Source organism: Triticum aestivum, chromosome 5A (assembly GCF_018294505.1).
Source record: "Triticum aestivum cultivar Chinese Spring chromosome 5A, IWGSC CS RefSeq v2.1, whole genome shotgun sequence".
Taxonomy (NCBI): Eukaryota; Viridiplantae; Streptophyta; class Magnoliopsida; order Poales; family Poaceae; genus Triticum; species Triticum aestivum.
Window position 1 is genome coordinate 699,842,360 of NC_057806.1, and position 24,830 is coordinate 699,867,189.

Here is a 24,830-nt window from a genome sequence, read left to right on the forward strand (position 1 = left end):
AAAAAACTTTTTCGATACTCCTCGTCGAACGACTCAACATATTGCTCATATATGTACTCCAAATCAGAATCCTTTGCTAGAAAGAAGAAAGGACAATTGTTTTCAACTCCGGCGATTCATCGAACAGTTGCTGGGTATGATGAGAATAGTTGCTGGAGGTGACGAAGACGAAGAGTTCCGGCAGGGGTGTGGTGTGGTGGTGGAGCGGTGGCGAAAGCATGAGAGAAAAAAAGGAATGAAAGAAAATGAAGAGGATGGAGTCATGGGGTCTGGACAGGGTTTTGGATTGGTCAGGGTGTCCGACTCGTACGCTACGCATGTCCAGACTTCCGGAAACATACCCACTTTTATTTTTGATTTGTGAGAGAAATCGTGTCCAGACCATCCCACGAACCGATACAAGGCCGCATTAGATGGCACTCGCAGTCCGGACAATGCTGTCCGGACCGGACGGTTTGCGGGTCCGCCTTGTAACGTGGCCATTTATTAGCTCACTGTCGTCTACCCAAGGCCTTGCGTGTGCAAGTAGTAGGAGCATACTCATCACTCGAATTAAGTACGTCGACCATGTTTGCCACCAGCGCAGTAGATGGAATGGAAGCTAGCAGGTCGTCGTCGTTGCTTCCGGCGACTCTCCTCCTGCTGCTGGGCCTCCTCCTGAGCCGCCGCGCGTGCTCCAGCCCTCCGCCGGACTCGGTGGCCTGCGGCCGCGGCACGTCCGACTGCACCCTCGCCAACGTCTACGGCTCCTTCCCGGACCGCACCGCCTGCCGCGCGGCCGATGCCGTGTTCCCGCGCACCGAGGCGGAGCTGGTGGCCGCCGTGGCGGCCGCGGCGGCAGCCAGGCGCAAGGTGAAGGCGGCCCCCAGGCACTCCCACAGCTTCCCCAAGCTGGCCTGCCCGGGCGGCCGCAACGGCACCATCATCAGCACGGCACGGCTCAACCGGACGGTGAGCGTCGACACCGCCACAGGGCTGATGACCGTGGAGGGCGGCATAGTGCTCCGGGACCTGATTCGCGACGCCGCTACTGCCGGGCTCGCGCTGCCGCACTCGCCCTACTGGTACGGCGTCAGCATCGTGGGCCTGCTGGCCACGGGCGCGCACGGGAGCTTGCTGTGGGGGAAGGGCGCCGTGCACGAGTATGTGGTCGGGATGAGGATAGTCACGCCGGCACCGGCGAGCCAGGGGTTCGCGGTGGTACGAGAGCTCGGCGCCGACCATCCTGACCTCGACGCGGCCAAGGTCTCGCTCGGCGTCCTTGGCGTGGCCTCCCAGGTGCGTAGTGTACATGTGTAGTTGCCGAATCAGGGTGCATCCGTGCATGCATGTACCCTGAAATGTTTAACCGTTGCCGTCTGCAGAAAAAAAAGTCTTTTTATTAGTGATTTAAATACGAACTACGTAAAGATGTATATAGACTTATTTGAGAGTGTAGATTCACTCATTCTGTTCTGTATGTAGTTCATATTAAAATCTCCACAGAAAACTATTTAGGATTTTCGGAACAGAGGAGTAATTGTTTGGGGCTCCTTTGATTCAAAAAAGGATAAGTGAAGGGAAAACATAGAAATACGGAATTTTCTTATAACTGTGTGCATCGCCATGATGAAGAGGCCAGAGTTTTTTTTATGGACACAAGGAAAAATGGAGGAAAATTTTCCTTGGAACATAGTTTGAGGTCTTCTATGGTTTACATAACCTTTGTAGGAAAATTTTCTTTTGACTAGCTTGATTTGTAGGAGTGAATTCCTAGGACATGAATTTTTGGGACATTGCGCCACGCGAGGATGAAATCTGAGCTGCCCATCTGTGCTATGAGATTAGCACTTAATATAGCGAATTAATGAATACGAATAAAATACAATGGTTTAATTTGGTGAATACACATCACTGATACGTAGTAAAGCACAGTGCTCTATGATTTAAATGCACATGTGATTGTTGTCCAGGTCTTAAATGTCATCAATTTGTATGGGGCCATGTTCACTTAATGGTGCATTTGGATTCCGCATTGCATTGATCGTGCATGTTAAGGATGCATTAGTGCTCCCTCCCGAGTGTGTGGACGAGAGTTTGGATTAGACTAGTCACAACGGGTAGTAACTTAATTAGACTAGTAACATGCATATGTGTCACTATCTCTATAGTGGGGAGTAATTTATGTGTGGTGTCATGCAACACCTTATTTATTAGGTTGTAGACTCATCTTGTCTTGGTATGTGTTATGTTATAATAACTGGCTATATTACCAAATGTCTTTTTTTCCTCATTAATTACTCGCCACATCACATGTTTTGCCTAGAGATGTATGATGTTACCACCTATGTTACTCTCACTGTGGGTAGTCTTAGGCTGGTTGTAATAGGGAGTATCATATACTAGTATCATGCATATGATACTCGTGTATGATATTACCTTCCTAATGCATAGTATCATATATATTAGTATCATGTGGTACTTTATTTATTGCCATGCATGACACATAGTAGCATATCATTTATTATGATATGGTATCATGATATGATACTCAACCCTCTCTTTCTTCACTTAATTCTATGACACCTCATTAAAATTACCTAGTTGACATGCATGATACTTGCTATAGTACTATCATTACAACCAACCTTAGAGAGCTCACATGTTTTCGTTATAATATTTGCGGCAGCTTTTTTTCACGCATGAACAATAGGGGAAGCCCCTCTACTGTTATAAATAAACAAGGAAAGAGTCTGTCCAGGAACTACATCATTTACAAAGAGGGTTTCAATCTCCAAAGGACAAGAAAACAGAAAGAAATTTAATTTTTTATCATATATAAATAGTAACTCACACGACACTGGCATCGAATATTTTAATTAACTTGCTGGGAAATTAAGAGCTTAGAACATTAGGGCTCGACAGAATCAAGAATGGTAAACTACTAGTATTAGCTAAATATGTCACCCTAGGTACATCTAAAAGTTTGTATACACGATATGAACCTCAACTTGTGGTGACTAGTGTTAAATAGAGCAACCACGTCGCCATGGGCGTCGCTGGAGGAGCTAAAGAACTGTTGTTGAAGATGTTGGTGCTACGATGGAGAGAGAGAGACAGAGTATGGACTGCAGAACTATATATATATATATATATATATATATATATATATATATATATATATATATATATATATATATATATATATATATATATATATAAAGAATAAGGAGCTCTATACCTCCATGGATGAGTTATAGCTAGCTATGAACATGAACTAGAGATTGAGGATGAACAGAGTCCATGATCTAGAGAAGGAGGATGAGTGGGAGAGGAGCTGCCCGTGGTGCAGGTTGCACATTAACTTGTAAACAATAATGTGAAATCAGTGCAGTTATTGTGTGGTGGGACACGCACACTTATTGACTATGTAACGGGTGAATGATTAATTGCATGTCTGGCCGTTCCATGCAACTGACGTGTGGGACTTGTAGCTGCCCCCTCTTATTTAATACAAACACTATACAAACGCTTATATGTGCCAGGGATATCATTATACAAGTTGGCTGTATAATAAGTGCACGAATCACGTGGGAGTGGATGGAGCTGATTTCCTCCTCGAGTGGCTGCATGTCCACTCGTGATTTATCGTGATTTCCTATCCCTATATAGGATTGGTTCTTATCTTCCACAGTTCAGACGAAAAAAGAACATATTTCACAAAATAAACATTAGCTAAGTCTTAATATGAAAATTTCTATCCTATAAACCCCGGTACATGCACCATGTCACATTGACGGTCCCGCATCACTTGTCACACGCCCATGTGCTGAAGTTGAGTTTCGTGTCACTTCGTTGTCTCGGTGGTACGTAATGCGAATTTAGAGTTGATTCGAATCCCATTGAAGTTGAAACAGACAGGGTCTTGGTTGTCATGTTACGTGCAATGGCGGAAATCACTGTTTTGACATTGCCAGGACATTTTAGCATAACGAACGAACTTCGCCGTCCCGAAGAGCTGGCAGAAATCTACGTCGAAGCTTCATCTTTTTTCTTTTTAGAAAAAAGGGATGACCCCCGGCCTCTGCATCCGGGAGATGCATACGGCCATTTTATTGATTATTCTTGAGGACCTTACAAAGTATTACAACAATAAGTCTGAATCCACCATCTTGGCAACACATGCCACTACTCCTACCCAAAATGATGAAGGGGTGCTAGCTGGGCCACTACCCAAACCACTCACCTAAGCCTAACATCAAAAGCCGGAAACCGAAACATATTCGGAATCCCCAGTCGAAGCTTCATCTAATCCATCCCAACGAACGAACTTGAGGAGAATCGAAGTCCGGAAGACTGACTCGAAAAAATAGTGTCGCCATCCGTCTAAACGCCGCCCCTGCAAGGACTAAAACCCTAACTATCTACTAGACGGATCCGAGACAATAGAAATCCCCTCCCCGCCACCGGTCGCCGGAGCGACGGGCGGAGGGAAGACAAACCCACGGCCTCACCGGTGGAGATGGAGAGAAGGAAGGCTTTCCCTACTCGCCTTGCGAGAAGGAAAAGAAAAATATCTCGCAGCCAACACATCTCGTGGAAACTTCGGGTCTCTTTCCGGTTTAGGCTACCTATTGGTAAATTGACAATTTTAGCAACACGTCATGAGTTGTATACCCCAAGAATTATACGATTAAAAACTATACCATTTTTTCTCGCAAAAAAAAACACCATTTTGAGTTTCTGAAGATATAATTTTGTGATACATAATCTGTATTACGTTGATCAGACTGTCAATCTAGGATACACGCGGGCCTAATAAACCGGAAAGGAAATAGTAGCCTGAGCCCTCGTGATAATATTTTTTATTGACGGCGCAACATTTAAAAGGCTAAAATGTGGCACAATTTCACTCAATTTAAACGTAATTCCTATAAAAAAAGTCACATGACAGGGTAAATGTAATCTCATCCTTTTTTTGTGTGGCATCTTGCGCAGGTTACTCTACAGTTACAGCCGATGTTCAAGCGGTCGGTCACGTTCCTGGAGCGCGATGCCTCGGACTTGGGGGCGCAGGTGGCTATGTGGGGCAATCTGCATGAGTTTGGCGACATGACATGGCTGCCGCGGCAGGGCAAGGTCATCTACCGCGAGGACGATCGTGTCGATGTCTCATCGCCCGGCGATGGCCTCAACGACTACCTTGGCTTCCGCTCCTTCCCGACGATCGGGCTCATCACTGCAAGAGTAGCGGAGGAGCATGTGGAGGACAGCAAGGACATGGCACGCTGCCTAGCTGCAGGGTTGCTGCCTGCGACATTCCCGCTGCAGGCGTACGGCTTCACAAACGACGGTTCCTCTTTCACGGGATACCCGGTGGTCGGCTACCAGCACCGCATCCAGGTGTCCGGCTCATGCATTGATGCCAAGGACAACCTGCTCCGCTCCTCACGCGTTCGGAGCCCCTTCTTCTACAACTCCGGCTTTAGCGTCGCACTCTCCAAAGCTTCGGCGTTGGTCGCCGACATGCAACGACTCCGCGACCTCAACCCATGCTCCCTATGCAGTCTTGAGGCCAAGATGGGTGTACTCATCCGGTACGTTGGGGCCTCCTCCGCCTACCTCGGCAAAACGGAGGACTCCGTCGACTTTGACTTCACCTACTACCGGAGCTACACCCAAGGTAGGCTGCGTGCTCACTCTGATGTGATCGATGAGCTTGAACAGATGGCTTTGCACAAGTATGGTGCCGTTCCGCAATGGGGCAAAAACCGCAACTCCGCCTTCGACGGGGCCATCGCGAAGTACGCAAAAGCCGACGAGTTCCTCAAAGTGAAGGAGAGGTACGACCCAGACGGGGTCTTCTCTAGCGAGTGGAGCGACCACGTGCTCGGCATCGATGGGAGCCCCAACATCATCCACAAGGGTTGCGCCATCGAAGGGCTCTGCATATGCTCTCACGACTCACATTGCGCGCCAGAACAAGGCTATTACTGTCGGCCTGGAAAGGTGTACGCGGAGGCAAGGGTATGCTCGTTCCAACCCACCTCCCACCGCGACCACAACGACGAAATATGAATCTAGTCATGGATGGGCCAAGAAGTTGTGCGATCTAATGTTGAACTAGATCGAAAACGCGCCTTGGCGCGATGGTGCCGGTCACAACGCAATGGCAAGGTAGTGAATGCTCAGTTTAGTAGGAAATCAAGTTTAGCGTACGTATTCAAACAGGATACAACAAAATAAAAGGAAGAAGAAACATTCACATGTAATAGGAGCAAAACACCATTGAGTTCAACATCGTCATGAAACTATAAGACAACATACAGTAGGTTAAAAAGCTCTGTTTCCATAAACATTTGAATCACAACCACCATGGCCCAGATATAAAGATGACCCATATAAACCATGAACACAGAGCCTCCAACCATCCACAAATTGAATATGTACATATAAGAATTGACTTGTTCTTGTTTTGGTCGCTGACAAGCAAAACCAGTCCACTGGCTGTATTCCCATTGGTGGCAACCTGAAGAAAAAATATAAGATTGGCTTAAAAAAAGATACTCGACAGATACTCCATTATCAACAAAATAGGTGAATGGCTGGTGTACAAATTAGCTGAGCAACACAAGATTTTGACAGCAAACATCCTGCCACAAATTATGAAAACCGAACATAAGCAAACCCCCCACAAAAAAGAAAGCCTAACAATAATAGTAGATAGATCTATTAAGGCACAATCCTTGCTTAAAATACAGCCGCTAAACTAAAATACGAACAGAGAAAGATGGGAGAAGATGAGCACCTGCAACGGGATGGCCAAGCATGACATATTACCAGCTCACAGCAGTCACCAATCCAATAGAAAATCCTAACCCTAGAACATTAACGGGGCAACAAAAGACCTAGATGAGCACCTGGAGATAACAAATTGAACGAAAAAAATGGAGCAGCGTTCAGAGAGAGAGCGGGGGGGGGGGGGGGGGGGGGGCTGGAGTAGAACTGCGACCAAGTGCAGCGCCTCACGATGGAGGAGGAGGAGCAACGGGGGAGCACCAGCAGTGGGCATAGAAGGAGGAGTGACGGGGGAGCCGCATCGAGCGCCTCCAACGGGTGCTCCTCACCCTGCGTCTCTACCCCCGCTGCTCTTCGGTTGAAGTGATAGCGCGCAGTGGACAACGGATCTCGTTGCGTGGGCCGTGACAGATGACGTGGAACTCGCGGTGGGGGCGTGGCGGAGGAGGCGGAGCTGCGGACAGGGACCGAAGATGGCGGTGGCGAGACGCATCGCGCGCGTGCGTGCGGGAAAGGTGGGGCTCCTTTGGTTTTCAGTTGCTCCTGCAAGAAGACGACCAGGCAAATTAGACGCGAGGAAAAGTAAGAAGCGGACAAGGGTGAAAGAAACAAACCTTTGTCACGGCGACGAGGCAACGACAAGCCCGAAGGGCGTCGGATCTGGCGGAAAGGGACGGAGCGGAGAGAAGGGATGAATAAGAGAAGGTGGCCTGGACGCGGACGGCGGAGCTAACATTTCCAGGGCTAACTGCAACAGGGCCTTGTGCTCCATCATGAGAAGCTATTGACCTATACATGAAAAAAAACAATCTTTAGTTTCAATTAAAGTGAGTCAACATACATAGTGTCTAAATTTTACAGGTTTGGAAATATTGTAATCTCTAAAATTGTAGTGAATGGTAACTACCAACCTAAATTAAATTTTCTATCTTCTTTTATGGAATAAGATAGACCTACCAGATTACAAGTCAGATTCTAATGAATCTTAATCATTCACAAGCCTATAGATTAAAATACACTCATGTGGTATAACCTAATTACTAATTAACCTGCATAGCTACAGATCACGTCATCTATCCAAATGATATGTGCTCATTTGGTAACCAGCAAAAATTTACCTAACTCTATAAATATCTTCCAATTACTACTGCAACCTGCAAGAAATAATTAATTTGCAGACAAACATGAGAGGTATTCAAGAAACAAAAAAAATACTACTGCTCCAATAAATACTATAAACTGAAAGAAATACAATACTTAATTTTATACATACAGAGAAGGATTCACGGAACAAAAAATCTGCTCCAATTACTATTGTACTGAAGAAATACCTAATATGCAAACATACATGAGAGGGATTCAGGAACAAAAAAATACTACTGCTCCAAATACTACTATAAACTAAAAGAAATACTTAATTTGCAACATACATGAGAGGGATCCAGGGACCAAGCACAAGTTGCACACCCACATACAGGAACGCCGGACGTACATGAGAGAGATTCAGGGAACAAAAGAAACTCACCCTGAACACCGGCTGTTTGTTGTGTTCATCACCTCCTTGGTACAGTCATGGTCCTCTTCTTGGCCTGTGTCCATCTCCCGGCACCCCCGTGTTGCTCCACTCCTGGTCCTGCAAGCAGCAAAGCTCTTTGTACGTCGTGCCACCTTGATCACCACGGTCCGGAAGCCAAGAGCATGAGCAGACCAAAATCAGAATGGATTAACCAGGAAACCCTAGACAAATCCCTAAAAAACAACAAAGCCCTTGATGAGCACATACATATCACAAAGGGAAAGACAAATAAGGGAGCAAATAATCACCTCAGCCATCTTAGAAGCCCACTCGGTGTGCTCCCTCTCCGGCCGGCCCGCAAGACAGCCCCAACGCCACGCCACCGTCCCAACCATGAAACAGCCAGAGAAGCAAGGAAGATGGTAAGAAACAAGTGAAATAAAAGGTAGTGGGCATTAATATCACAAGATTTTTACATGCAATGGATGCGCACTCACATGCACACAAAGTTGGCTCCAGCCGGTTTGAGCCATCCAAAATTAAACAAAAACGTGATGTGCGTGCGTGCGCACACACACACACAATTTGCTGCTCGAGTTTCAGCCATGGCATACACAATTTGTATGCATCCAAAACCGAAGGTACAAATAGCAGGTAGATGAGAGGGGGAGCTCACCACAATTGTGTTGGGTGGGAGTTGAAGAGGGAGGTAGGGATGTTGTCCTGCTCCTCTTAATGATATCATAAATAACCTTTCATCTCAATGTATTATTTAGTTATGCTACATGCAGAATGAGATACAAAAAGAACATGTAATATACCAAAAAAAGGGAATGCAGCAACAGCGGAAAGAAATGCTAAAAGGGAACATAGAGCAGAAAACCAACCCAAAATGCAAGCAAGAATCTTTAAAAGGGAACATAGAGCAGCAGGAGCATGAGGAATAGAAAAATGGGGTCACCTTAAGATGAAGAATCAGTGGCCCTCTCTCAGTTCAAATCAGAAGGATAGAACCACTATTATTGATTAGAGTTATTTTTACTCAGGCAAAACATTACAACACCGGATCCTAAGCTACAGGTGAGGCATACAAAACTACAAGTGTCTATTATTTTCATATATAAACAACCTTTAGTATCTCAACCAGAACCAAAGCAAAACAAAAAAAATCATGGTTAAGTAACCAGCAAAGGAAGAATGCACCTTTTTGGAATTTTAAAGTATCAAGACATTAAAAATTCTCTTTTGCCTTCAATACTACACATATTAGGGGAGGTAGTTGCAGTTTTATTTCATAGTGGGCTCAGATTCGCCTTTTCTCGATCATATAAACTACCCCCATCATCTCTTATCACCAGATCAATCTGTTTATACAATGGAGCTGCCCTGGTTATCACTCAACAAGAATGACCATCCAAGGACAGATCAATAGGTATCACGGGATCAAAAAGGATTCTAGAGACAATAGGGAGGATCCAACTTGATACCCACAGGTGTCTTGATTGCTCAAAGGCACACTTATTCCAGCCAAAGTTAATCATCATCGCCCTAGCACGAACGCCACCGCCACAGACAAAGCGAAATGGCGAGAATGCCCCCGGCGGGGCAGGCTATTTACGAGCAGTGGCACGAAATGGGAGTAACTATTCATTCCAGCAGTAACTTTTTTTTATCCGATGGACGAGGTCGTTACAGGGGTCGATCCGACGGCCCAGATCCGGTCAAGCCACCCGATCCGATGGCCAGGAATCCCAAATCGTTGTGGTGCGGCCTGAGGAGCTTCTATTCTTATTTCTGGATGGATGGATGGATCAATATAGCCATGGCCATGTCCCATACAGTAGCCGAAGCAGAGGAGTAGGAGGAAGATGGAGCTCACCGAAGGAGGTTGTAGCCGAGGCAGTACTCAGTGCACGCCGGGGTTGCGCGTGAACGCCGTCCAACCGGCAATGAACTGCGTCGGAGTTGCGCCTTGCACCGTCCCGCCGACGAGCACAAACGCACCAAAAAACCTGTATAAGAAAGGCATCGTTATTTACCAGAAACAATTATTTAGTAATTACTATTTAGCAGAATGACTAATAGGTAAGACATATAGGTGCAAAGATCTCATGCTCTCATGGTTGAGCCTCTTTTTTTTGAGAAAAGACACCCCCCGAGTCAATTAGCTCACCTAGCGGTAGCCCAAGAGCGAGCTTAAGTGGAGTATTACCTAACTGACATTGCTTACACCATATTCATTTATAAAGTATATTTAATCTGTATGCTCTGTACACATTTATTCGATGCGGTTACTATATACTAAACATATCTGATCCAACGGCCGAAACAACCGTAGATTAGGAGCTGGCCTATTGGAAAATGCAACTGATTCATAAGTAGATCTTTAAGCACCCGTAGGATGGTATATTAGCAATAGTGCTAAATACTTTTTAGATAGCAAGCTTGATGAAATTAAGGAATTTAAGTTATTTTTCAATTATAATGCCCAGGAAAGGTTTAAATTTTTTTGTTTTAGCTGTCCCATGGCAATCTGCACTAAAATCCTATTACATCCACGAGCACATTAAAGAAAGAGAGTTACCTAGCCCACGATCGGAGGCGCAGGAGCATCCAAAGGTCCGCTCCATCAGAGAGGAGTGGCAGGCAGGGTGTCGGTGTCAAAACCGGCGGATCTCGGGTAGGGGGTCCCGAACTGTGCGTCTAGGCGGATGGTAACAGGAGACCAGGAACACGAAGTTTTACCCAGGTTCGGGCCCTCTTAATGGAGATAAAACCCTACGTCCTGCTTGATTAATATTGATGATATGGGTAGTACAAGAGTAGATCTACCACGAGATTAAGGAGGCTAAACCCTAGAACCTAGCCTATGGTATGATTGTTGTATATTGTGTCTTGTCCTACGGACCAAAACCCTCCGGTTTATATAGACACCGGAGAAGGTTAGGGTTACACAAAGTCGGTTACAATGGTAGGAGATCTAAATATCCGCATCGCCAAGCTTGCCTTCCACGCCAAGGAAAGTCTCTTCCGGACAAGGGACGGAGTCTTCAATCTTGTATCTTCATAGTCCAGGAGTCCGGCTGAAGGTATAGTCCGGCCATCCGGACACCCCCTAATCCAGGACTCCCTCAGTAGCCCCTGAACCAGGCTTCAATGACGATGAGTCCGGCGCGCAGATTATCTTCGGCATTGCAAGGTGGGTTCCTCCTCCAAGTACTTCATAAAAGATTGTAAACACTAAGGATAGTGTCCGGCTCTGCAAAATAAGTTTCCACATATTGCCATAGAGAGAATAATATTAACACAAATCTAATCCGCTGACGTATTCCGCAGCGTGACATCACACTACGGCCAAGCCTTTATTCGAATCGTTTTTACTTCCCCACCTCAGCGCATTTTGCGAGGCGGTTTCCTTGGCACGTCTTGTCAAAGCAGAGATCGTGCCCCTTATTTACGGGATTCTCATCAATACGGACGTGGGTAACCCAACCGCGCCATTTATCACGGCACTTGGGAGGCAAGCGAGTTTTACCAGGCTGGTGGGGACGCATAGTCGCATCCTCCCATATAAAGGGATAAGGATCCACCTTTTTACCTACGCCTTGTTCCTCCTTTGCCTATCCATCTTCCGCGTACTCGAGCTCCAGCGCCCAAGTCCGCACTTCCCACCTCAACCTTCTCCAGCCATGTCCGGAGCGGGAGGCAAGTGGATGGTCTCCTCCGTTATGGAGGGCCATATCAAAAAGCTAAGGAAAGCCGAATACTTTTCTCACAACATCTCGCACCGGCTTCTCGAAAAGGGCCAGCTCCTGCCCACCCCAAGGCCCCATGAGAGGGTAGTATTCCTTCCCCATTTCCTCCGCGGACTGGGCTTTCCTCTCCACCCATTTGTCCGGGGGCTCATGTTCTACTATGGCCTGGATTTCCACGATCTGGCCCCGAACTTCATCGTCAACATCTCGGCGTTTATCGCCGTGTGCGAGGCCTTCCTCTGCATCCGCCCTCATTTCGGTCTTTGGCTCAAGACTTTTAATGTCAAGCCGAAGGTTGTGCATGGTAACCAGGCGGAATGCGGATGCGCCATGGCGGGCAAGATAGCCAACGTCCTATGGCTCGAGGGCTCCTTTGTGGAGACCCTGAAGGGGAGGCAGTCAGGATGGTTTTACATCACCGAGCCGCGCGATCCGAAATGGGTCACAGCCCCTGAGTTCCGGTCCGGACCCCCTACGGGGCTCACGTCCTGGAAAGAGACGGGCCTGTCGTGGGGCGACGAAGGAGAGGTGACTGGACTGCAGACATGCATCCAGTCCCTGGTGAACAAGTAGCTCAAGCTTGTCAATGTAGTCCAGGTTATGCTCGTCCGCCGGATCCTCCCATGTCAATAACGGGACTTCAACCTGTGGGAGTTCGACCCGGCGCAGCACCAAACTCTGAGTAGGCTCTTCGACACGACGTATGAAGATGCCTGGAAGGGGCTAACCAAGGGCGCTGAGGCTCCCGCATCCGCTTCTGAGGATCGCGGATTCAGCACGCAGCGTCAAGCTAGTGCGGTAAGCTATTTTTACCTTTTACAGGATGTTGGTTTTCCATAGTTTGACTCTATGCGGGATCTAAACTCCCTCACCTTTGACAGGCTTGGCAGGTGAAGTCCGGACCGATTAACTGTCCGGCTCCTTTGCCCGAAGACCCAGCCAATGCTCGCTTAGCGAAGCTGCTGGTTCCGGCACCTTATGTGTGCCAGAGAAGAAGGCCTAGAAGAAGGCCACGGGGACTCGAAAGAGTTCCCGGCGTATGGTGGTGTCGGACTCGTCGTCCGACGAATCCGAGACGCACTCCTCCCGTGAAGACGACGAGGAGGAAGAAGAAACCTCTCCCCCTCCAGCGGGGGGAGGAAAGAAGTGGAAGGCCGCCCCAACAGGGGAGGCCGAAAGGTCGAAGAAGAGGAAGACCCCTCCTCCGGACTACTCTACCGACGCCAACGAGGGCGAAGGGGAGTGGCCGCATAGGGCCAAGCGCCCGGCGAAATCGTAAGTATTCCGATACCAAAATAACTCATAGCATTCCTTTATGGCACAGCCTTTCCTTATGTCGAATATAATTATGCAGTACGCCCAAGGCCGGACTCGACGAGTCGTCGAGCGGCTCCCTGGATTCGTCGGATGTGAATTCACTTCCGACGGCTACCTCCCCCCGCCCTACGGACGATGCCGAAGTGTTGTCCCAACAGGTTCCAAGCCAGGAGGAGGTGGTCCTAGAGGTGCCACAAGGCGACTTCCCAGACTCCGGGAGCAAAGGGGACAAGACCCCCCAGGGCTCCAAGTCCGGCTTTGTGCCGGACACCGCGCCGGAATCCTCAACGGTTCCGGACTACGGAAGGCGACCTCCTTCTAAGAGGAGCAAGCCTACTAAGCCGGCGGCCTCCGTCTAACCGGAGGTGCCGGGCAATCTGTTGGAGGTGCTTAAGGGCGCCTCCATCGACGAGGAGCACCGTACTATCATGAGTACGGTGATCCAGAAGGTTCAGTCCGCCAAAAGCGGACTGACTGAAGCTTGTGCTAGCCTTCTAACAGGCTTCGAGGTAAGTAAAAAATATGTAAAAATATTACCGCATAGATAGTAGCCCCTGATGCTCTGTTTGGCGTTCAGAAAGAAAAGCCGAATAGAGGATCTATTAAATTTCGCAGGAGTCTAACAAAAAATGAGTCAATATGCGTATGCAGGCTTCGCTGCTTGCGACTGCCGCACTGACTGCGGAGGTGGGCACCCTGAAGCAGGGCCTCGAGCGGTCTGAGCAAGAGCTCAGCCTTGCCAAGCGGCACCTAGAGGAGAAGGAAGGTAAGAGATACCTTATAGAAAAATATATAAAAAGATGCAATTGCAAAAAATGACAGGATTACGCTTGTTTATTGTAGGGGCCACAACTGAGGTGGCGACCCTCAAGCAGGCGCTGTCCGAGGCCGAGAAGAGAGTGGCCTCGGAGCGCGTCGAGCAGGAGAAATTTGAGGGGCAGGTCGGCGAGGCGCGGCAAGAGCTTCAGGCTCTCATGAAAAAACATGAGAGTTTGGAGCTCGACTCGAAGACGCAAGCGTCCGAGCTCGCGGCGGCTATTGAAAGTGCCAAATCTGCCAAGGCTGAATCCCAGAAGGCCCTCCAGGAGTTGGATGCAGTGAAAAAGATAGAGGCGGGTAAGGCATTCTTTATGCAAAGCAGACATATAAAAGTAAAATACTTGTTACTTACCCGAATTCGGAGCTCTCCAGGAGCATTCGCAGATCTTCCCCGTAGCGTATCCGATGCCGCCGCATTCTACCGAGCCGAGGAAGGCAGCTCGACGGAGAAGGTGTTCTGGTCTCAGTATGCTGAGGCCGGACACCCTGTGCCCTTGAGCGACCAGCTGAAGCAGCTGGTCGAGCTCCACAAGGTGGCCGAACAGGCCATGAAGGGCTTCATAGTTCGGCTGTGGCCTGGAGAGGCCCTGCCTGGGAGCTACTTCGGACTGGTGCGGCGGCTGGTGGAGGCCTGTCCAAGGCTCGAGGTCATCAAGCGCTCCGTCTGCATCGAAGGTGCCCGTATGACCCTTGCCTGTGCTAGGGTGCACTGGGGTAAGCTGGACGGTGAGAAGCTTGTGAGGGACGGGCCGCCGCCGGGGAAAGAGCATCGCAAGCCCGAGAACTATTATAAGGATGTTCTGGCGGGTGCCCGCCTTATGGCGGATGAATGTACCAGGGATGTAATTTTTGAGTAAACTCGCTCGTATTGTCCTGTGTGCTGAAAACTTGTTCATATGCGCTAAGCAATACTTTTTGAATTTAAAATATTACTTTCTGTGCGGCCGTTTATCAAAAATTGAGAGATGTCCAGTCGTCGGCTTCTGCTCCCATGCCACTAGTGCTGGGGTGTTCGGGGTAAACCTGAGCGCTCTTTTTCCCATGTTTGGGTCCTTCGAGGGAGGCGCTCAGCACAGCGAACAAGGCAATCAGATTATAATGCTTGAACACTCTCACTTAGCCATAGAACTCTATAATTTTAAATTTCGGCGAAGCCCCTAGTATTCGGAAGACCGAGTTCGGGGCGCTATCCATGCCTTGGCCGGCCAAAGCCGGCTCCTCGCTCTAAGCGGCATAAGTCTTTAGGGACTCGAAAAACCTCTCGAACAGCGACTGGTCTCTCGCCTCATCATGACAGTCAGTTTTAGCTTTCTCTACTGAGGTGCTCAACCCAGCTCAACTGGGGCACAATCGCAGTAGTTCTCCTAGTGCTACCTTAGCCGATATAGCGGAACGTAAGGCACCAAAACATAGGAGCCGGGCAAACCCAACTATTGACCCAAATCATGATTCGGAGCCAATGCATATAATGCTATAAGTTCGGGGTGCCGCACTTGTGAAAGTGTTCGGACTTCTCACACCATATTAAGGGGTATTGGAGCCCCTGGCGTATTTGCCGTACCACAGCGTACGGGTGTAACATGTCATTAATGAACATATATAAAAAGAGAGTAATGCAAAAGATAGACAAAAAGATGTGCATTGTTTATAAAAAGGTTGTGATCCAAGTAGAAGGATACAAATAGTGCGATAAGCAAAAAATTGGACTATTTAACATGTCCTGTCCATGGGCAGGCCGCAGAATTGTATGCAAAACAGGTATACTGCTCGTAATAGAGACCACCTGGGAGTTCCATAATGCGGCATGACTTGTCTGCTTTCCTGGATCTTGCATCGTTTGTGCGGCAGTTGGATTGCCGAACAGGTCGTCCAAAGTATGGAGTCCTAAAAGTAAGATAAAAAGAATTCGGCAGCCCCTAGTACGGTTTAAGCCGTGTTTTTGGCATGTCGTGATAGTGCCCCGCCCCCTGTGCCCATGGTATTTCAAGAGCATAGTTATGTACGTGAAGCACTGGTTTCGCTATTTCGTGAGGGCTGGGGTTGGGGCCGCATTGCTACGCCTGCTCAGAACGTGCCAGGCGGTCTTGTTGTAGGTTACTCCGGGCGCGCTTGACAGTGTCTGGCTTTTTAGCGGCCGGACTGGAGAATTGTCTAGAGAGGCTGCTTTGTACTTCAGCTGCGAGGGCCGCCGTGTGCTCCTCCGTTCGGAGGGAGCGTTCGGTGTTTCCATTGACCGTGATTACTCCTCGAGGGCCTGGCATCTTGAGCTTGAGATATGCGTAGTGCGGTACCGCATTGAACTTTGCAAATGCGGTTCGCCCGAGCAGTGCGTGATAGCCACTGCGGAACGGGACTATGTCGAAGATTAACTCCTCGCTTCGGAAATTATCCGGAGATCCGAAGACCACTTCAAGTGTGACTGAGCCTGTACAGTTGGCCTCTACACCTGGTATTACGCCTTTAAAGGTCGTTTTGGTGGGCTTAATCCTCGAGGGATCTATGCCCATTTTCCGCTCTGTATCCTGGTAAAGCAGGTTCAGGCTGCTACTGCCGTCCATAAGGACTCTTGGGAGATGAAATCCGTCAATAATTGGGTCTAGAACCAATGCGGCGAACCCGCCATGACGGATTCTTCTGGGGTGGTCCCTTCGATCAGAGGTGATCGGGCAGGAGGACCATGGGCTGAACTTTGGGGCGACTGGCTACATCGCGTATACGTCCCGTAACGCACGCTTTCGCTCCCTTTTGGGGATGTAGGTTGCGTATATCATGTTCACCGTCTGCACTTGTGGGGGAAAACCCTTCTGTCCACTGTTGTTCGGCGGCCTGGGCTCCTCCTCGTCGTCGCTACGCAGCCCCTTGTCTCTATTTTCGGCATTTAACTTGCCTGCCTGCTTGAACACCCAACAATCCCTGTTAGTGTGATTGGCTGGCTTTTCGGGGGTGCCATGTATCTGGCATGAGCGGTCGAGTATTCAGTCCAAACTGGACGGGCCCTAAGTATTCCTTTTGAATGGCTTTTTCCGCTGACCGGATTTGTAGCATCTGAATCCGGCATTGACTGCCATATCCTCGTTGCTGTAGCTGTTAACGCGGCGCTTTTGCTTGTTCCGATGCGACCTGCCACTTTTGTCCCTGGTATCCGAATTACCAAGGTTCTTGGTTAAGTTGTTGCTGCGAGCTAGCCAGCTGCCTTCTCCCGCGCAAAAGCGGGTCATGAGTGTCGTGAGGGCTGCCATAGATTTTGGCTTTTCCTATCCAAGGTGCCGGGCAAGCCACTCGTCACGGATATTATGCTTGAAGGCCGCTAGGGCCTCTACGTCCGGACAGTCGACTATTTGGTTTTTCTTTGTTAGGAACCGTGTCCAGAATTGCCTGGCCGATTCCTCTGGCTGCTGAATTATGTGGCTTAGGTCATCGGCGTCCGATGGTCGCACATAGGTACCCTGGAAATTGTCGAGGAATGTGGCTTCCAGGTCCTCCCAAGCACCGATTGAATCTGCTGGCAAGCTGTTAAGCCAATGTCGGGCCGGTCCCTTAAGTTTGAGAGGGAGGTATTTGATGGCGTGTAGATCATCGCCGCGGGCCATGTGGATATGAAGGAGATAATCCTCGATCCATACCGCAGGATTTGTTGTGCCATCATATGATTCGATGTTCACGGGTTTGAAACCCTCAGGGATTTTATGATCCGTTACTTCATCTGGGAAGCATAGTGGGTGTGCGGCGCCTCTGTATTGGGCTATATCACGACGTAGCTCGAACGAGCTTTGTCTATTGTGTTCGGTCCGGCCGGATTTGTTATATCCGAAGTAACGATCCCCGTCACGTGTCGTGGGGCGCCCACGTGATCCGTAGATCAACCTTGTTTGCCTTGCCTTGTCCTCCAGTATCTCTTGCAGGTCTGACGCATTTTCTCGTGCCTTAGTATGTTATGAGCGGCGTCGGGGCATGGCTTGTGTGGAGGGCCGAGAGGCCTCTCTGTCACGGCCACGAGGTGGCCGGTCGGCCATGTCATGTGCTGGTGATGTAGGTTTAGGTGCTTCCTCCTCTAATCGGGGTGGCAGCCTGTGCTTTGGATAGCTCTTGGAGGGGCATTCGAGTTCATACTCTTCGGCAGCAAGGACTTTAGTCCATCTGTCGGCTAGCAAATCTTGATCAGCTCTAAGATGTTGCTGCTTTTTCTTGAGGCTGCTTGTCGTGGTCATAAGCCTGCGTTTAAAACGCTCTTGTTCGGCGGGATCCTCTAGCACGACGAATTCGTCATCGTCGAGGCTTGCCTTGCTTCGGAGGGAGGCATATAATTATCATCCTCAACCTCTCTGTCTGCCGCTCTCTCGTGAGGGCTGGCTTCTCCATCCTCCTGTGCTGAATCTTGCTGGAGGTGGTGTTCTTCGGCGCTATCCGGAGTATTATTATCTCCCGCGCCGGAATCATCGTTTTTGCTTTGGCGGGATTTAGAGCGGCGCCGCTGACGCCGGCGCTTGGGTTGTTTCTTGGAGGTGTCATCCCCCGCTGTTCCATCGCCATCTCCATCTTTTGGACTGTCCACCATATATATGTCGTACGACGAGGTGGCTTTCCAGTGCCCTATAGGCGCTGGTTCTTGATCGTCTCCTGCATCAGCGCCCATACCGTCGATGTCTTCAGAGTCGAAATCGAGCATGTCGGTTAAATCATCGACAGTGGCTACAAAGTGGGTGGTGGGTGGGCTTTGAATTTCTTCATCGTTCGTATCCCATCCTTGCTGACCGTAGTCCGGCCAGGGCTCTCCTGATAAAGAGAGACTTTAGTGACTCCAGAATGTCGCTGAAGGGTGAGTGCTGAAAGACGTCTGCAGCGGCGAACTCCATGATCGGCGCCCAATCGGATTCGATCGGCAGGGGCGTGGAGGGCTCGGAGTCCGGAGAGGAGTCCGGCCCCTCGGAGTCACGGGCCTTGCAGCGTGCGGCGCTGGTGTCCGGCTCGATCGCCTTTGGGATCGCAACCCCCGAGGCGGCGTCCAACCGCTCATCCTCGATCAGCGCAACTGGCTCCGAATTAAGGGTCGGAACCGATGTGTGTGCGGCCACCAGGGCACTGTTCAGCGGCAGAGCTAGATCATGCCCATCGAGACAGTGCGGTGCGCTCGGCTGTGGCTCAAATCCATTGAAGATCAAGTCCCCGCGGATGTCAGCCGTGTAGTTTAAACTTCCAAATCTGACCTAATGGCCAGGGGCGTAGCTTTCGATCTGCTCAAGGTGGCCAAGCGAATTGGCCCGCAGTGCGAAGCCGTCGAAGACGAAGATCTGTCCGGGGAGAAAAGTCTCACCCTGGACTCATCGTTGTTGATGATCGAAGGAGCCATCGGGCCTAAAGCGACGACATAGAGGAACTCTCAGTGAAAGCACCAATGTCGGTGTCAAAACCGGCGGATCTCGGGTAGGGGGTCCCGAACTGTGCGTCTAGGCGGATGGTAACAGGAGACCAGGGACACGAAGTTTTACCCAGGTTCGGGCCCTCTTGATGGAGGTAAAACCCTACGTCCTGCTTGATTAATATTGATGATATGGGTAGTACAAGAGTAGATCTACCACGAGATCAAGGACGCTAAACCCTAGAAGCTAGCCTATGGTATGATTGTTGTATGTTGTGTCTTGTCCTACGGACCAAAACCCTCCGGTTTATATAGACACCGGAGAAGGTTAGGGTTACACAAAGTCGGTTACAATGGTAGGAGATCTAAATATCCGCATCGCCAAGCTTGCCTTCCACGCCAAGGAAAGTCCCTTCCGAACACGGGACGGAGTCTTCAATCTTGTATCTTCATAGTCCAGGAGTCCGGCTGAAGGTATAGTCCGGCCATCCGGACACCCCCTAATCCAGGACTCCCTCATAGGGAAAGCCGGCGCTAACGAGGAGCCCACCCAGCCTTCCTGCATGAGGAAAAAACCAAGCGCATGCATGAGAGGGAAGGTAAGTGAGAGTGGGAAGAGCAAACTGAAGCAGCCTGAGCTCTGAGAGAGCTCCGTGGATGCTTCATCTCTTATTTCTGGATGGATGGATGGATCAATATAGCCATGGCCATGTCCCATATAGTAGCCGGAGCAGAGGAGCAGGAGGAAGATGGAGCTCACCAAGGGAGGTTGTAGCCGAGGCAGCACTCAGTGCACGTCGGGGTTGCGCGTGAACGCCGTCCAACCGGCAAGGAACCGCGTCGGGTTGCGCCTTGCACCGTCCCGCCGACGAGCACAAACACACCAAAAAACCTGTATAAGAAAGGCATCATTATTTATCAGAAACAATTATTTAGTAATTACTATTTAGCATAATGACTAATAGGTAAGACATACAGGTGCAAAGATCTCATGCTCTCATGGTAAATCCTATAATTAACCAGGGTCATCATTATTCTTAATCACAATCCACAACTACAAAACCAAGAAAAGCCTTAGTGATCATGAAGGGCATGAATGATTAGCAAAAAGTGGAACGGGCTGATGAAAGATACACAGAGTGAGAGACATGAGATCCTCATAGTAGCACCACCATGTTTAGAGACTTGCAGCTCCGGCTTGCTGCTCAGCCGGCGGACACGACACCGAGCTCTCACTACATCAACGACTCGGTTGTACGCTATATGGAGCAGCAGAAAAAAGATCAGAACTGTATATATGGACATCTATGAGAGAGGGGAACCTGAGATGCAGTACTTGAGTGCACGCGCAACACGAGTAAAACAAGCGCACACGATGGTGACCCCAACGGAGCAGCGGCGTGAGCCGTGACTTGCGCTTCTGCCGTCGACGGTGACAACACCCATCAACGCGGTCGTGCTTGACTTCACTCACACGAACGAGCAAGGGTTACACTGTGTCCATGCTCCCGCTGGACGGTGCTGCCAGTTCCGCTGCCTCGTGCGCTGACTGGCACATGGTGGTGAAGAGGTAGCTAGGCGTGGAGGTATCTTCCAAGTGGAGAGCTCCCAATCGAAAACACATCAAGCAAAGAATCAGAAAACAGAAGAACCAAACAATATAGTTAGCAGTAAAACACCAATTCCTCATATAAACAGAAACTGGAAATTGGGAGCCAACTGGATAATCAAATTAATCTAGCATAACCAAGAATAACATTTTGATTCGCAGAACTGCAACCACAATAAGCGTAGACCCTCGAAGCTCTTTTTCTAATCAACCATGTGACTTATCTGGCATGTGATTATATGGGTAAGCAAGGACCAAATTAATCTAGCACCTGAAAACAACACTTTGATTCAAACAACTGCAACCATGATGTAATCCAAATAACTGGAGCAGGCATAGAACCCACATCTTCTACTTAACTAACCATGCGACTTCGCTGATCCCCAATGTAAACTGTAATGCACCAAATTAAACCACAGGGCACATTGTTTATTGCATCCAAACCAAACCCTAACCCAAGGAAGAAATTGGACCAGACCAAACTAAAGCCCACATAATTCACTTTCCTGGCAGCACATCCATAATCCCAAACACTAATCCCAATCCACATCATAAGAGAACCTCCTAATTACTAAATGACTTCAAGAATCTAAGCAGAACCAAGTCCCTTGTAAACAACAAAGGCACACTTTATGCAAACCAGCTAAAGCTAACAAGGCAGCAACAAATGTCCTTTTTTTGGAACCTAGTCAAACCACCGATTCAAAAGATTCCAATATTTGGAACCTAGATATATCCTTCTATCTCCCATCGATTCCAAGCAAGGTAGCACAAAAAGTCCCAAAAAGTGCCATCTTTGGAACCTAGCCAGACCATCCAGCCAAAAAAAACTCCTATTACTTGGAATCTAGCCATACTGTAAGTGCATCTAGTGCCACCCCTAGTTGGTTTTGGAGTATTGACGACAAATTTGGTTGAGGGACTAATGTGTTTGTGAGAATTGCAGGATAACACGGGTAGTAGTCCCTTATTGATTCGGTTTACCTACCGCAGATGACCCCTAAAAATGTATGAAGACATTGACGACAATGGTGGTATGTGAAGATATTCATATTGAAGACTATGACATGAGAAGACATTGGGTGAAGACTATGGAGCGCGAAGACTGAGTCATTTCGTTGTTTCCTTTTCTTCTTTGTTGAGTCATAGGAACCACCGTACTGTTAAGTGGGGTCCAAGTGAACAAAGTCAGAGTGACTGAAGTGATGCTCAACCCAAATCCTATGTCTTTGAGCAAAGACAATGAGAGCAAATCTTATCCAGAGCTGGATGAGTCAGCTTTGCTTGTAGCCCAAGTAAAGTTGCCGTGTGTGTTTGAAATCTGACCGTTGGAACACGTGTCAGTTCCTTAGTGACCCAGGGTCATTTCGGACATATCAGGTCGGGTTGCCTAGTGGCTATAAATAGCCCACCCCCTACACCATAAATTGGTGGCTGCTCAGAGTTAGTGCACGGCTTTTGTCATATTGAGAGCAACCCACCTCTAAGCCTTTGAGAAAGAGATATCCTTGCGAGGACAAAGCCCAAAACACCCAGAGCCAAAGAGTGTTAGGCATCACTGAAGTCTTTCTGGCTGCATGACCTGAAGACTTATTACACTTGAGGACTGTGAATCCTCCAGCCGATTAGGCGTCGCGTTCTGAGCATCCAAGAGTCATTGTGGATCGCCGGTGAATGAAGTCTGTGAAGGTTTGGAAGTCTACCTTGAAGACTTACCAGAGTAATTGGGTGAGGACTGGGTGTCCTTAGCTCAAGGGGAATAAGGTGAAGACGCGGTCTTCTGAGTTGAATCTCAGCCTCTCTAACCAGACGTATAGTTGTCACAGCAACTGGAACTGGTCCAACAAATCATGTGTCCTCAACAAGTGACTGGTTCTATCCTTTCCCTCTCTTTACTTAGAGTTTGTCTTCGTGAAGTCATTGCATGTTTGCTTTACCTATTTGTCTTCACTGTCTGACTATTTTCGTAGTTTGGCTTCATACCATCTTCCATCCTGATCCTTACTACCTAGCTGCTATTAGTCTTCGTACTCTCACGTTATTGCATACTTGACTATGGCTTGCTTAGTGTAGTTTATCTTCCGCTGCACTTTAATAGGTTCATTTCTATTGTTTATCTACGAAACTTCCATGTTTTGAAGACTTTTATAAAAATCGCCTATTCACCCCCCCTCTAGTCGATAACTAGAACTTTCAATTGGTATCAGAGCAAGGTACTCCCTTGTTCTGTGTGATTTGGTTTAACCACCTGGAGTTTTAGCTATGTTGACTGCAGGGATAATCAAAGTCTCCGTTGCGTGCCCTATCTTCGATGGTCATGATTATCCCAAATGGAAGACTACGATGAGGAAGCGACTTCTTGCAATGGACAGTGAGCTTCGGACAGTCATGGAGATTGGCCTCACTGATTTATGCAAAATGGCGCATGCAGACAATATTCAAAAATTCACTCTGCTGGACGCCAAGGCGAAGGCCATTATTTGCTCCTCTCTGTCCAGAGATGAGTTCAGGCGCATCATGCATCTCTGCAATGCAAAGCTTATATGGGATCAGATCTCTGATGTTTATGAAGGTCATCGGACATGTTAGGATCCCTGGTTCCTCGAGTTCAAGGAGTCACTTAAAACAATGGCTCCCGATCCCGAACCCGAGTCATCTGCTCCCACCTACTGCTTCATGGCACATGGTGCCAAGGTAAAATCACTTCTTCTTCGGTACAACTATATATATATATATATATATATATATATATATATATATATATATATATATCACTTCTTCTTCGGTACAACCCCCCTAGACATATCAACGGTTCAGATCGTCTTATACCCCGTCATGTAAAAACTTAAAAAGGGTAGGATGGTCATTCCCCATCACCCTCCCCCAGCCCCGCTCCCGCGACGTACCCGCGCGCGAGGCGATGGCTTTATTTTTTTTACACTCGCGCAAGGACGGCATATTTTTGTACAGTGGGGCGACGTACATACGCGCCCGTTGGTGGTCAAACAGCGTCGGTGGTTGCGATGCGTCGCCCGCGGAAAACGCGTCGTGGCGCGTGGATAGCGGCCCCGCCGTCCCGTCCCGTCCGTCCCCTCGACTGCCGCAACACCGCCCTCGACTGCTGCCTGCCGCCCCGTCGTATCCCGTGCGAATCAATGCCGTCGACCCACCCGCCCGTCGCCATTACTGCCCGTCCGCCCGCCGCCCCGCCGTCTGCCCTATAAAAACCACCCCCGTCCGCCCGTCGCCACTCACACCATTCCTTCCCCCGACCCATCGTCACATCCACCTCTGAAAATCTCGCCGGTGAGATGTCGTTTCACCTCGGCAGCAGCTCCGGCACCGGCGGCGGCGATGGACCGAGCGCGTGGCCGTCGAGCCTGAGCACGCCGGAGACAGAGGAGCTGTACCGGTTTGGGCTCCTCGTGCCGCCGGTTTGCCGTCTGCCGGATGACTGCAAGCTCCACAAGGACGGCTACCTGAGGCAAGGGCCCAGCGCCACCGCGGAGGAGAAGCGGACCGGCGGCCGCAACAACATCGCCGGCCGTCACGCGTTCTGGGACGGCAAAGACTACGCCGCCGTCATTCGCGCGTGCCAGCTCGCGGAGTCCGGCGACACGGCAGACCTCGTCCCGCGCCCCTGTCCATAAGCGCGCGGCCATCGGGCCTCTCCACCACCTG

The 24,830-nt window shown here is 49.1% G+C and overlaps 1 protein-coding gene and 1 long non-coding RNA gene across 3 annotated transcripts; one reads left to right on the plus strand and one right to left on the minus strand.

The window, feature by feature from the left end:
• The first annotated feature begins 530 nt into the window (after positions 1 to 530).
• Positions 531 to 6,252, plus strand: LOC123108491 (probable L-gulonolactone oxidase 4). Of its 2 annotated transcripts, XM_044530272.1 has the most exons (3): positions 531 to 690; positions 781 to 1,278; positions 4,978 to 6,252. In XM_044530272.1, the coding sequence occupies exons 1-3, from the start codon at positions 568 to 570 to the stop codon at positions 6,055 to 6,057; spliced, it is 1,701 nt and encodes a 566-aa protein (XP_044386207.1). In that variant the 5' UTR covers positions 531 to 567; the 3' UTR covers positions 6,058 to 6,252. The 2 variants fall into 2 exon arrangements, with proteins under 2 accessions (XP_044386207.1, XP_044386206.1); XM_044530271.1 differs by having other exon boundaries at positions 531 to 1,278.
• An 84-nt stretch (positions 6,253 to 6,336) lies between these two features.
• Positions 6,337 to 7,127, minus strand: LOC123108492 (uncharacterized). The gene is made up of 3 exons (XR_006451916.1): positions 6,992 to 7,127; positions 6,788 to 6,859; positions 6,337 to 6,508 (listed from the first exon to the last, which is right to left on the minus strand). It is a non-coding gene; the product is annotated as an uncharacterized lncRNA (long non-coding RNA).
• Positions 7,128 to 24,830: the final 17,703 nt, after the last annotated feature.